We start from the raw sequence: 14449 nt of genomic DNA on the forward strand, positions 1-14449 counted from the left end.
CTACCATTTTATAATTTAGCATAATAGGTACATATGTGTTTTTTAACATGAAGTGAGGGGTGTCTGTTATGGTGCTCTGTTGGATACTCTGTTGAGAAGTACAGTCTGTGCCAGCCTTTATTCCCCTGGGTCTCAAATCCCTACATGGCAAAGGTGGAAGTAGAAGTACTGAACATTTCATTGTATGGTTTATCACTTCAGAAGAGGAGACTGGAAGGGGTTCGTGGGTCATTATGTCCATCCCCCTGCTGTCACTGGGTACCACATTATTTCATTCCTTTTCTAAACCAACAAGCAAAAAATCCTGAAAGCTTTCTTTGTCTATTTATAACCAGAACAAGCTAAGAAATGAGCCCAAGCCAGAACCTTGGATCTGAAATCCTCTTGACTTAAGGAAGTCTGAGCCTGGATATAAACTTCAAAGCAGAGGCTATTTCTATGATGGGTTTAAGCAGTAAGCACCAAGGACCTGTGGGAAATGCAGATATTGATCCAAAAAACCATTGCCTTTCCTACACCCCTGCGCACAGAATGGTTCACCCAAACATTTTATCACAAAAAGTATTGGAGTGTTTGGGAAACGTGAAAGTCTTCCCTTTATTTTTAGGACGTGCCAATTTGTGTTGGCAAAATAAGATCTGCAGAACGCAAACTGTGCTGGAGCTTATGTATTGACAGTTATGACAGCCCAATTTGTGGCCACGACAATTGGAGGTGCAAACAAATGGGCAAATTAATCGCTGCAGTATGAGTCCCCATCAAATAGGAAGCTACTTAGAGGAAATCAGGTCCTTTGTACTTCCTTCCACAAATCCTTATGTCTGTCTGGGCCCCAGACTTCCCTTCTAGTGATCAATGTTACTAAAACAGAGGAGGCTCTGCAACGGCTTGGTTTCTTTTGGAATAATGCACTCAAACCAACTTCTAACTCTTCATTTTGACTCGTATTCAAAATGAGTGGCTGTGATATTTTCACAAACATTTTGCCCATGTCCCATGTACATAGATAAATATGGCATGTTATCAGATGAGTGGTTGTTGCATATTGTAATAATCATGCAAATGCATGTTGGTGCTTTCCAAAGTATATAGGTACCAAGCTCAGGGGCCTGTATAAACATATGAGACTCTGCATAGAATAATATATGTGACTGAAGTCAACTCAGAGATGAAAGATGCTGATTATTTTTATTTGTAGAGGCACATACCTCAGAGCTATTGCCATACAGAGGAATGAGTTTACAGTTCCTTCTTTTCCTGAACCTCTACATCCATTAGATTGTATTTGCTTGGCTGAGACTCTGCATTTACCTAAAGTTATTAAAGGCATATTTATGTGCCTATTTTAGGCACATAAGGATAGTTCCTCCACTTGTTTTTTCGGACAAAATTCCTTTTCCCAACTTAGCTGGCATTAGATAGATTTGGTATTATAATATCCTGTAGATCCAGTCTAAAAATACTCTATCAAAGTGCTACTATCTTTTACTACCTCTACTTCTAAAACATGCCTCTGCATTAAAGACAGGTTCCATCGATACCACAAAACACCTCAACCCATATATCACAGAAATCTAACCGGAGATCCTGATCCTGAACGGTGCTCAGAGAATTGCTTAACATTTTGTAAAAAAAATGAATTTTCCATCGAGCTTTCAAATTGCAACCAAAAATAATTGAGCAATTCTTTTCATGTAATATTTTTCAGTCAGCTAAAGAATTGTTCAACAGTTGATTTTTTTTTTAAATTCTTTTTAAAAAAATCAACTGTTGAAAAATGCTGAAAATCCAGTAATAATATTCATGAAATGTTTCACTAGTCTTTTGATTGGCTCTTTAACGCTCACAGTGACCACTGAACAAGGAGATGGAAGGTTCTTTGGACCTGGACATTTGCTGTCTTGCTTGTTGAAGGCGTCTACATCAAGGTCAAGGTCAAGGTCAAGATCAAGCGTCTAGGCCGCCATCTAATCCCAAACAGCATTTAAGCATGTACTTAATTTGAGCAATCTGTTTGCTTGAACTTCAAGTATAAATAAGCATAGATAAGAATAGATTTGAATTTGCTAGATAGGAGCTGTGGAGCAGAAATTTGATAAATTGGCTGTAAAGAAAGAAATCTGATAAAATAACGAACTGTTGAATATTCACTGTGTGCCAAGACAGAAGTCAGCCTTTCGGTTGGTGCTGTGCTGCTCTTGTAAGGGTCTTGTGAATTGCCAGCCTCGGTGGAAAGCTGTAGAGATCTGTACAAACGCTGGATTTTCAATCATCAAGTTCCTAATGCTTGTACAAATATTGTCGACTGTCCCATACATGTTCCTGATATATTATTTCTGCCCAGGAAAATGTGTTTTTAAGAGCAGCACGACAAAGCTTGATAGGAAATCGGCACTGTTGGCTTTTTGATTGTCTCTTTTTCCCATGCTGTGTTTAGTGCCATTTTAAAGCGTGTCTTGGTGCTACGATACACTTCTCATATAACAGTACGCGCTCGTTAGTGAGGAGTGCTTCCAGCTCTCACAGGCTGGGGGTTTGCTGCAAAGATTGATCCAGTGCTAGAAGTCGCAGTGCCTGATCTTTGTGTTTAGAAGTGCGCAGATTTACTATGGTGCTCAATAAAAATACCCACTATATTTTTCAACTCTGTCTCGTTTCAAGTGTGTATTTTTCTAGACGGACTTGGCATTCCTTGACATTAAAATAAAAAGGGCATTTCACATGACTGCCAAACGTTAAGGAAGCTGCAAGATGGAAACTCTAGGAGACTCCAAACTTTTGTCTTGCCAAAGCTCATATAGAAAAAGCACAAGCTTTCCTTATCCATGTCCTCCTCGTGTCCATCCCTACGCACCAAGTGACCCTTCCTGGACCTTTAGCAGTCAGATGGAAGCTGGATTACCATGGCTTGTTCAGTTCTTGGCTTGTCTGTTGTAGCTGCGGACAGAGGGATGGATTCAACAGTACATTGTTATGATGTAAGTAGCTCTTCTTCGGGAACTGAGACCAATCAACTCACTTTCCTTAAGCCCCCAACCATCCACTCAGCACGTTTTGGTCACTGCTGAAGGCCTTGAGCTCATAGCTCAAAGCATGAAAGGACACTTAATGGCCCTCTGATTGAAAGGATGTAGGAAAAGAAGGGCTGATTTATATCTTCCCCCATATAAGCGAAGTGAAGAAATGCTAGTCTGGTTTTCAGTGCTGGTCACCTCAGTGGGGATTGGTGTTAGCAACATGACTGCCTTTACATACTGCTAAGCAAGTGGTTTCTAGATACTGGTGCCTGAGCCAGCTCCAGCTCTGGGCCCATCTCCCACCCCCAGCAATGTCTGTGCAATACTTGCTGTAGCTTCTCCAGAGGAAAAGCCATGCGTGCTGTTGCCCTCACCTTTCTGCAATTGTAGGAGGGATACAGGAGAGGGAAGATGCCATTGCTTCAGCCAGTGAGGAGAAAACACTTGTTTCTAATGGTGCTGTCTATAGTTTTGAGGGGGGATATGGGGTCACATGGAATTAATGCCATGGACAGTTTTGGTCTAGCTGTAGAGATTTATGTAGACTACCTTCACTCTGCAAAAGCATGGTTCAGCACAAAACCCAGTGCAAGAGAAAGCCTGTGTGCAATGCATGACCAGTCTGAGTACAAATTATAATTATCTCAGCAGAGTTAAAGTGTGCAGAACTTCCCAAACTCCTCCGTGTACTCCAAGAAATGTCCCACTTCTGAATGGTGCCAGGCAACAATTACCACTCCTCTGGCTCTGTTCCTCCATCCTGCCTTTCCTTTTAGCCCCAGCTCAGATCTCTTCTGGAACGAGTCTTCACCTGTGAATGAATATCATGCCATATGCCATGATGGCATAGCCTGCCATAATCAGCACAGGATGGGCAGAGGAAGATTTAAAAGATATATTTCATCCTTAGCTCTATCCCTGGAAGGGGCCATGTGGATTCTTTCCTGAGATGAGAAAAGGGGCTTGTTTAGCTGGCTCAACTTTGGATGGGGACCAGGAAAAGGACATTTTATTTTAATAAGGATTGTAGCTTGTACTGTGCTGGAGGAAATCTGATTTGGAAGCCAAGCTAACAGGCTGGTTCCCACTGGGACAGAGAAGCTGCAAACATCCATCCTTACCCTCCCATCTCTTTCAGCTGTGTTTCTGCAAAGTAAATGGCACTGAAAAACTCAAGAGTTAGCAGTTTCCTCTAGGCCAGGAGGGTTAGAAATTGGCAGGAAAAGGTCTAACAGCTGAATCCAACATTTAAAAATGGGCAGTTAAATTACAGCAAAGCAAGAGAGAGGCAGATTCCCAGCTGTTGTAAACCCATGTAGCTCAACTAAAGCAAATAGAGCTAAGCCGATTGGCAGCAATTGGGGATCTGACTCTTAGAGTTAGCTCCGAGCACTAAATGAATCATCTCCCTTACTGGCACCAATTGAGTAGGGCATCGCTCTTTGACCAAACTCTCCCCTGTTGGCACCTCTGTATTGGGAGCTAAGGCAGATTTTGTGGGCTAACTAAGCCTACTGTGAGCTAACCACTTCCTAGCAGTTGGCAGCTCCTTAGCGAGTGATAATTTTCTAAAAGTTCAGTACAAATAAAACTGTCTATGTGCAAAGAATCTGCTTTTGACAAACCAAGCAAAAGTCAAGACGGAGCTAGAGAGCACCAGCTGGTATGGGCCAAACGGGGAAGAAGAACCACTAGGGAAATGAGACGGTAATTCAGACATCAAAGGTAGGATAAAAGAAATATGTCAATGGTCAAGGAGATGGAAGGTTCTTTGGACCTCGATATTTGCTTTTCCAGTGGGTGTCTCTAGTTCGCAGGGGGCTGTGGACACGTGCCAGCGCGCTCCCCTGGCTTGCAAGTAACTTGCCGTTATTTATAATTGCTCTTTAATAAAGACTGGTTGACCTCAGCGGCTGAGTCCCTTTTCAGTGCTCCTGGATGATAAAAGGGGAATGTAAGCGTGTACAACAGCACGGTTGCCAAAGAGGCGTTGTCCATTTTGGTAAATTTGAGTGCTATGACCGTAAAAGTCATTATCAGGAGAGTAGCGCTAAAGCAAATATTCAGCTCTAAAGTAGAGAGGCCTCATTCTGAGCACTCCTCTGATTGCAACTAGATTTCTTTTTCCTGCTTCAAGCATCCAAACAGCACATGCAAGGAGAGATCAATGTCATGATGTCAAGACAATCTGCTGGAAGAGAGGCTTCAGAGACCAGGCGTAAGTCTTTGCAGCTATGGTTTGGATATGTTCGTGGATATATTCATGCATGCAGGTCACTGACGTGACACCTTGGGCTGCTTTCTTCTAAGGCAGCGGTGGTCTGATTGCTATCTATGTTACGACTTTACCACCTGCAAAAACAAAAGAGGCACAATGAGGTCAAAATGCTCCATGCCCACATCTCCCACTGATCAGAGAGAGGACTTGTGTAGGGGAATTGGTTTTGGAGGGTTGCACAGGAAAATCAATTTTCCGTTTAAGAATGGCTGCACTTTCTCTACTAATGGAAGAGAACTAATGGTGGGGCCCGAAGGATGGAGTCAGAGATGATGTTGAATTGTTAACGTGGGGAAATTTTATGAGTGTCATTTTAAGAGAAAAATAGGAAGAAAAGAACAAGCCCTGTTGATTTGAATAGTTTACCTCAGAGGAGAGGGAAGTCAGGTCAATCATCTTGTTTTTATTAATAGTTTCCTGTTTGTTGCTGCCAACCTGGGATGCCAAAGTAACAGGTAGAATAGGAAAAGCCATCGCAGGCATGCCTGGGGTGGTTTAGGAATAGTGCATCCTGTATCTGTACAGGGGATTGGACAGTTGTGACTGTGGGCAGATCCAGTGGGGACCTCCAGGAGATGCAACTGGACCCTGCTTTGGCTGCGAGGTGCAGTCAATTGAGATCACTGGCTCATCACTACAGCCCTATCAGGGCCTACAATGGCATGGCTCCAGAACCCAGGGGGTGAATGCCACCACCAATTACTTTTCTTCTGCCCCAAATGCAGTGCATCCCCTTGTATAACAGGCCTATAGAGCTGGGCAGCAAGGTGACAGAATGAAGTCATGAACCCAACCTTGATCCTCGTCTTTGCAAGCTAATCGTGGGACAATACACAGTACCAGACTCCGTGAAGCCTTGGCCATTAGTAGAAGAGAACTTCATTTGCAATTTAAACTCCTGTGTACAAGCCTTCTCACATTTAGATCTCTATTCATAACCAGCACAATCTCTATTCTGCATTTGGAACAAGGGGAGAATATCAGCTGCGTATGAGTAGTGAGTTATAGTCCTGACTGGCAGTAAGTTCATCCGCCTCCAATACACCCTCATTTTCTTCATCAGCTAGGTAGAAAGGGATCTTCAGTTTAATGAACTTGAGACCCAATGAGTGTGAGGAACTGTATCTTGAAAAGACCCCAGCATGAGCCAGTTTGATCTGGAGGTGATGCTATGTTACCTAAGGGTTATATAAGCAATGACTTCTCTCCGAGTGGTGTGTCTAAGTGCTCCTGATGCCACTGATAAACCTTATTCACTTGAAAGACCTTTCCTCAGGATTTGCGCTTGACTTGTTCTCTAGTTCTAGCAGCGTAGCTGGTTCCCCTACAGCCACCAGGATAAATAGCATCGTGGTTTTTACTACAGGGTTATGTAAGTTCAGCTGTGGATGGGATCTGATGGCCAAGATGCATTGACTAAGCAAAGATGTGAGCCTCACGGTGATGGCAGCACACATTTCCATGCGTACCTTGATGTCTCTCAATATTAAAATTGTCTCGCTCTCTGTGCTTCCCAGACATTTCCTTCCTAAATACAGCACACTAACTAAAATGTGGTGGAACCTGACCTCAGCCTTCGCTACTTGATTAATGGCCATCTCCTTGAAAGTGGGTGTTATCCTGAAGGGCATGATTCATAGCGACTTGACAAGCTAAATAACTGCAGCAAAGACCTTAATAACTACAGCAGAAACTGGTTGCCTTAATGCTAGTGGCTCTGCTTTAGATCACCGACAATGGGTGTGCATCTTATTTTCCTGCTGTGCGTTTATAGTCGCTGGGAGGTAATGACATTTATAACCACTCTGCGTGTGTTGGAGAAAAAAAGATTATGATTATGTGTTTAAAATACAGATATTTCTAAAATTACTTTAAAAGACCCTGAAAAGATATAGGATGATAACTGTGTGATAGGGATCTCCAACGTCCTAGCAGCCAAGGGCTGTTCTCACCACATAGGCTCCCCTTGGTTAAATCTCTAATGAATATTCTCAGTTAACAGCATTTTTGTTCTGTCTTTATTCAAATGAATCACTATTAAAATATAATTCAGTGATACAGGACGTAATTCATAAAAAGGCCCATAGTGCTGATCTTTACTTAGAGACTTTTATTCCATCTAAGAGTCCATTGAACAATGGGATGTAATTCATGAATGAGGCAGCGGATGTTACTATGTTTATCAAATCAAATTTCTTCATGTCTGTGTTCTGGCTGTGTTGGTATTTTCTCAGGCTGTACTTCTTCTGTGCTAGCTACTCTCCTCCCATAGATGATTAAAGAAATGAAAATATCAGGCCACATTTTATATTGGTGTAAATTGGTTACGCTCTTTGGATATCAATAGGGTTGCACCTGTTTTACGTGGGCATAACATTTGGCTTCTATCTGTTTTTGCCAAGAAAAGCAAGTGCAATAAGGAAGTCTGAAAACTGTTCTTGCTTAATCAAACTCACCACCACCCTCATCTAAATAAGGAAATGATACTCAGTCAAACTGAGCAAAAACTAGGAAATTGAATTCAGGGCAAAAAAATGTGCATAACCTAATTATTGCTTCCACAACTTGGACCCCATGGAGATTTGGAAGCCATATTGCAGTAGCTCGTCATGCTAGACAACACACCAAGTCAGCCTGTGAGAAGAAATAGCCTCTTCTCCAGGTGAAGCTCAAGAAAACCTTCTGACCACTCTTGCTGCCTGAGAACGTTACAGCAGTTCAGGATGATCCCGGGGCAAAGAACTGCTACAGCCACGCTCAGATCAGTAGCAGAGTTCATTTCCTTGCCAAACAGCACCAGCTGTGCCCTATCTACACTGAGCCAGCTGGCACTTGTCCAGATCCTTATCTATTCTGCAAAAAGACAGAAACATGCAAAGCGGATGTGAGCTTAAGTCAGGGTCTCCAAGATAGCGAGGCGCCTAATTCCCATGAATTTCAATGACAGAAAACCACCTAAACACATCTGAGGCTCTGAGCTTTGGTTGTATTGGTGTAACAATGGCTCCAAGCACATCACAGCCTCTCATCTGACATAAGCTAGGTGTGAGCAGCTTGTAAGTTGGCCCATTCCTCTCCAGAGTGGACCCACATCCCAGTGATTCATGAGTGTCCTTGTTTGGCCTATGGTACACACAGGTGAGTTCAGCAATAAAGCGCTTCCTCCAAGGAAACCAGACAGGTAAACATTGCCCATGAAGTCTCCCCAAATGCTCCATGGATAACTGTTTCACAGCATCCCTCTGCTGGAAGCACAGTCTCCACCACCCCAACCGTCTAAACTGGACCGGGGGCAGATTTGCTTCTGAGACGTTTGTCATGTCTGTGCTTGAGCGTGGCGCTACGTCCACGAGAACACACGTAACGAAAGCGTCACAATAAAATTCAACCTGGTGGAACATCTGGCCACGGTAAAAATAAAACATGTCGGAGGTGGTTGATTTTGCCATGATAAATCAAAGCCTACCATGATAAAGAGTCAACATGAATTTTCACATGTGACTAACCTACCAAAATGGTGATTTTGGGTGCCATTTCATAATGTCTATCTAAAAAATGCACGTCATGTACAAAGACCCTAAACCCCCCCCACCCAAAATATGCAATGATAACTGTATGGCTCCTGGAAACATGCCTGCTAGAGGCCCAGTGGTTTTGTGTCCTCACAGCAGGAAGTCAGAAATCCTCTGTGGGATCATCTGGCTGCTGGAAGTGCTCGTTAGCCATGACCATGGGAAACTGCCCATTTTGATGAAGCTTCTGATTGAAACCGGGCAGGGCATGAGGCTGAGCTCTCAGGCTCCTGGCAATCAAGTTGCCCATCACCTTCACTGGATATCCACTGCACTGCCCCAGAACAGGGAGAAGGGATGGCACCAGCCATTTTGGGGCAATCCTGCTGCAGAAAATGCTGCATATCACACTCTTTCCTCTGATTTGAAATAATTCCCCTTCCTCTCCCCAGCCGCACACAAAAAATGCAGGCTTTCCTGCGGGAGGGTAACGCTGGCTCCTTCACGTCTTCAGAGCCCCCAAAACTTGAAGCTGTACTGTAATGCCACCGTTTAGATGTAAGAGGCAAGTTGCCAAATGCGGGTATGAATCTCTCTATTTTAACCCCATGACCTAAAAATCGACAGGCCCGGGAGTGCTGTAACTCATTAACCGTGGTTCCAGTGTTTGGGGCTCGACCACAAAGGTATTCTTTGTAGCAAGGGAAGGATTTCAAAAGGTAAAGTAAAAAAATCTTCCGTGGTATTTATTAGGAGAATAAATATCTTGAGTCCGCGCCACTTTGAGCGGCAGGAACTTTGTGTTCTCTTAATCAGCAGGGTGGGAGTTTGTGCTCTCCCCATCTCTCCTGACATGCACATATTTGTTTGAGTGTTTCCAAAGGAAACTTCTTCTCATGTGATTCCCCCACAACTTGAGAGCTCATTGCACAGGGTGGAGCAGCCTCCGCAAAGCAATCCTCCCTTCCTACGTGCCACACTGCTGCCGCTGTAGCATTTGAAGGGGGGTGGGAATAAAAGAGCCCTGAGCACACTATCTGTCCTTCAGCGGCTACTGGATCTGGTGTCGAGGTAAAGGTCCCTCTGTTCGTTCACAGCCGCTGTTCTTGCTTCAGCACATGCAGAATTCCCTTGGCACTCGGGTGAGACGCAGTGTTTAATAAGTGAAGCGAACCAGGCAGTGCCTGATGCTTTGAGCAGCCAAGGTGAGAGTGCGCAGCCTCTCTGGCACCTGTTGTTGGCCAAAGGCGTGGCTTCCCTGCAAGCATCAGGTAACACCTGCCTCTCCCTTTCTGGAGCTACAAGCCCAGGGCTTGCAAGGGAATTCGAGCCACAGCAGGAACAGGTGACATTGAAGCAGCAGCAGCAGCAGCAGCACCTCTCTTTGCTGCTGCTGCTGCGGATGAGACCCAGCGAAGATGGTAGAAGGACGCTTCTCCAAACTTCTCCAGCAAGGGTCCCTTTTCCGCTTATCCCAGAAATATCAGCCACTTGGGAGTGGGGAGCCAGAAGGAGAGGTAAGGCTTTCCTGTGCCTCTTGCCTGCACGGTAGGAAATGTCTGCTGTAATCGGGGGCTGAGAGAGACTGTGCCCTACTGGCAGCCCTGCATCTCTCCGGCGATGCCAGCATTGCCGTGCTACTCGGTTTTATCCTCGTATGCAAAATGGAGGATGAGATTAATGACATTTCCCTGCCTATAGATGTCTTGCAGAGGGGGGTAGTTCACGTGCGCAGAATATTTCCAGAGTACAGAGCACGGGCCTATGTATTAGCGGTCATCTTCGTAGGAGAGAGGTTAAAACAGGCTTCGCTCACTAATGTAGAATTTGCAGCCTGGGCCATGATAAAGGTCCTCCGGCCATACGGATTTAAACAAGGTGTCGACATGAGTCTCGGCAGACAGTTTCCTGGGCTGTGAGTAAGCACTAAAGCTATCTTTTTTCTAAATGAGTGGTCCCTCCTGGTCAGAGTCCAAGCTGACCAGTGGATGGGATGAGCGATCCAATCCTGCTGCATGGGGGATACTGGAGTATTGTTATTTTTTAACTAACAAAATAAAACCAGAAAAGAATTTCACAAGCCATTTCTTGGTCCTTTTCAAGGATGAGTTTTGGTTTTCTTGAACGATTCCCTAAATTTTTACTTAGGAATATCATTTTTATCCCCTTTTATCTATTTTTTGCTACTGCATGTGATAAGCCGAATAACTGGTTGGTGTGTTTCATATTTTCAATATTCTCTTTCGGCTTTAGGCACTCTAAGTTCCTTGGGACTGGGAGAGTATTATTTCTATGGGAGCTACTTGTTAAACATTTATCTGGCACAAAAAGACTCCGATCTCCTTTGGTGCATCTGTAATAGTGTTATTGTAATAGAAATTATAATAATGTGGGATTGGGCATTTTTGAATAACAGTGTGCATGTAGGATCCTGATCCTTTTCTTCCTCAAATGAGGTTTGATAACATTCAAAGGAGTAAGATAAGCCTGATTTCTTCAGCATCTTTACCTTCCAGTAGGTAGTAACATCACCATTAAGTACCATGTGTTCAAGCATAGTAGTAGTAGGCAACTGTTGATCCTTTTGGTTCATGGTATATGCATGAAAGGTCACCAGGGCCGTTGACATGTACACCTAGGCAGGAGTGGGGATGAATGAAGGCTGCCCAGACCCTCTATCCCCCCCTTAGACAGTATCCAGGTCTAGACATTCGGTGCCTCAATAGCTGTAGCTATATACACATCCAGGAATTGAACCCAGGTTTCCGACATGGTAGACAAGGAGTCTGCCACTGAACCGCAACGGCAGGTCAAATGATGTAGATTGCAGCTAATTCTTTCAATCTGCCCTCATAAATCATTTCCTCCACCCTTCTCTGATGTTCTTCCAATCTGTTGTTGCCTTTCTAATATTGAGTAGGTCAGAACTGCTGGTGATGCTATGATATACAGTCTGATGGTGAGGAAGAGAGGAGTAAAACTGTTCTTACTTTGATCCACTAAGCAACACTACCGTAGATTACTCAAAATCCCAGTCTAAAAAGGAGAAACCACTCAGGTGCTAAAAATTATGCTCTATCTTGCTCTGATGTGTCCCTAGTTAGAAAACTGTAGCAGTGCATCCTTATGGCTTTCCCATTCGTACTACATCATAAGAAATATTTGCTACCTGGACATGGGGCCTTAAATTGCAGGTTAAAGCCTATGCAGAACACAAGGCCATTATTATAATATGACAGTACAATGACCACGTTTTTTGATGTAAGCCTGGGAAAAAAACTGAGAAAATGTGAAATTACAATGGGAAAGCAATTTCCATGCACCTTCACAGAGACCCCATTATGATGCAAATACAGCGTCAGAATGATTTCACTGCAAGTCTGCAGAGACCCGGAGACAACTGAAGAATAATTTCAGTGAGGGCCTACACAATCATTTAACTGTACACCTGAAGGTCTCTCCACAATGCCATTATGATGTGACATTAACATGTCAAAACCATTTCAAAGATAATCCACAGAGAATCTATTGGGATGCCCTTATATTGTGAAAGCACAAATCTTGACATGATTGTTACATGCCTGCAGAAAAAAAAGGCTATCATTAATTCTACACAGAAGCACAATGAAAATATATTGTATTATTGCCACCAATTATTATTATTATTATTATTACTATTAACTGTCATAAAGCAAAAAAAATCAATAACTGAAGAATAAATTCCTGGTTTCTTACAGTCTGGTAATTGACTCACTATAGATATGCATTTTGCTTTTCATTTGGAAATATTTTGTTGAAATCAATAGGGAAATGGAAAAACCCCCCACTTCAGATTACATTTTTGTCCTCTAGCCATGATAGCTTTTAAGTTCAGACTTTGGATCTCTATTCATTTCCTAGTTTTATTACAGATTTCTTATGTCACCTTAAGAAGTCATGTCATTTCTGGGTGCCTCAGTTTTTCCTCACCTTTCAAATGGGTAATAAGCATTCTTTATCTGGCTGTTTTATTGAAACTGTAAACTCCTTGGGTAGGGACATTCATTCAAAAAACCTGTGCAAAAATTGATTCAATCTTTGCAAGTTAGCCTAACCTGGCTAGGCTAAACCAGTTCGTAACTGTAAAGACATCCCCTCTGGACTGAAAAAATGCAGGCATATCCCTGCAGTGGCTCAGACTAGAAAGCAGGGGGTACTAGAGCAGCCCTCCCTTCCCTTCCACAATGCTGAGCTGGGGGGGGGGCATAGGTAGGCCCCAGCAGGATGCTCTGATTAGGGAGGAGTTCCCCCCACTCCTGACCAGCCCAGCAAGGAGTTGATAACACAGTGTTCATCACCCCATTAAGAAAACAACAGAGGCACATTACCAGCTCTTGTTTCTGCCTTTGTCCTGTCTCCCACAGCACAGACCATAGCCAGCATGTGGTCTGCTAGCTAATGCTGTGTGTCTGTGTAAGGTAGAGGGGGTGGGGAAATCCCTGCTTAGAGGGGAGGTGGGGAGCAGAAGCCAGGCAGATGCCTGCAGTCTCTGCCGGAGCTGCAGCCAGGGAGCAGAAGGGAGGGGCCAGCCCTGCTGTGGAGCAGAGATCCCTGCTTAGCCCAGAGAGCATGCCAGGATGCTGGCGGAGTCTAACTTAACCCCACAAGGGCTCTGGGACAGGCATTGCATAAGCTGGTTTGACCCAAATCAGTTAAATCTGATACTGCATTCAGCCAGGTTTATCTCAAACGGGCTTCAGCCATTTTCAAACTGGTTTATGTGCACTGAATGTCTGTTCTGTTACAGGTTGAAACCAGTTTGTGATCACTCAAACTGGTTTATGTATAATGTCTTTCCCTAGCCCTTGAGTCAGAGTTTGTTTCTGATTATGTGTATATGAATGAAAGAATAGGTCATCTGTTGAGATGGAACCAAGGCCTCTGCTTCCAGAAGCATGAACTGTCACAGCTTGAGCTAATGGACTGACTGTTTTTGACTAGGTTAGTTGTATAAAGCTGATAAACCTGGTCTGCTTCACACAGTCTATAATTGAAAAAGACACACGAGTGCGGTATAACGCACAGATCAGTGTCTCAGCACTATAATGACAAGTCCCAGAACAGTACTGCCTTGCCTTGTAGAGACATACCTTTGTTTCTTGTGCTGTCCCATGTGGAAACAGAGGACAACTGATCACTATCTTCTATCACAACGTCCTCTGCATTTGAAAACTGTTATCAAATCCCCTCTCGGGTTTCCTTTACCTAGGCTAAATAATTCCAGTTCTTCCCACTTTTTCTCATGTCATGTTTTCTAGATTTCTAATAATCTTCTTTGCTCTTCTCTGTTTTCTTTCCAATTTGTCCACATCATTCTTGAAGCGTAATCACAAATGGGACACAATATTCAAAGCGAAACTTCTTCAGTGCTGATTTGATGGGAACAATAGCTTCCTCTGACTTGCGTGTGCCATAATTGTTACGCATTCAGTTATCCATTCCAGTATGCTACAGGGGGGTTTTGCTGCAATAATTTTACACTTGCCTTGTATGCAGCTTGCTCTTCATTATAACTGCCAGGTCCTTTTCTTCAGTATTGCAGCCCGTTATTCCTGATTTGACATTTGTGCATTTCATTATTCCTTCCAAGGTACCTATCCTTA

At 43.6% G+C, this 14449-nt stretch overlaps 1 protein-coding gene across 1 annotated transcript in view; it reads left to right on the forward strand.

Moving 5' to 3' along the window:
- Positions 1-10027: 10027 nt before the first annotated feature.
- ATP2C2 (ATPase secretory pathway Ca2+ transporting 2) overlaps positions 10028-14449 on the forward strand; it is a 38814-nt gene continuing 34392 nt past the window's right edge. Inside the window, exon 1 of the mRNA XM_019535948.1 lies at positions 10028-10324. Within this exon, the coding sequence (XP_019391493.1) occupies positions 10226-10324 (99 nt within the window). The 5' untranslated portion in view covers positions 10028-10225. The remainder of the gene's footprint in view (positions 10325-14449) is intronic.

Source organism: Crocodylus porosus, unplaced genomic scaffold, assembly GCF_001723895.1.
Source record: "Crocodylus porosus isolate Cpor-Errol unplaced genomic scaffold, CroPor_comp1, whole genome shotgun sequence".
NCBI lineage: Eukaryota > Metazoa > Chordata > Crocodylia > Crocodylidae > Crocodylus > Crocodylus porosus.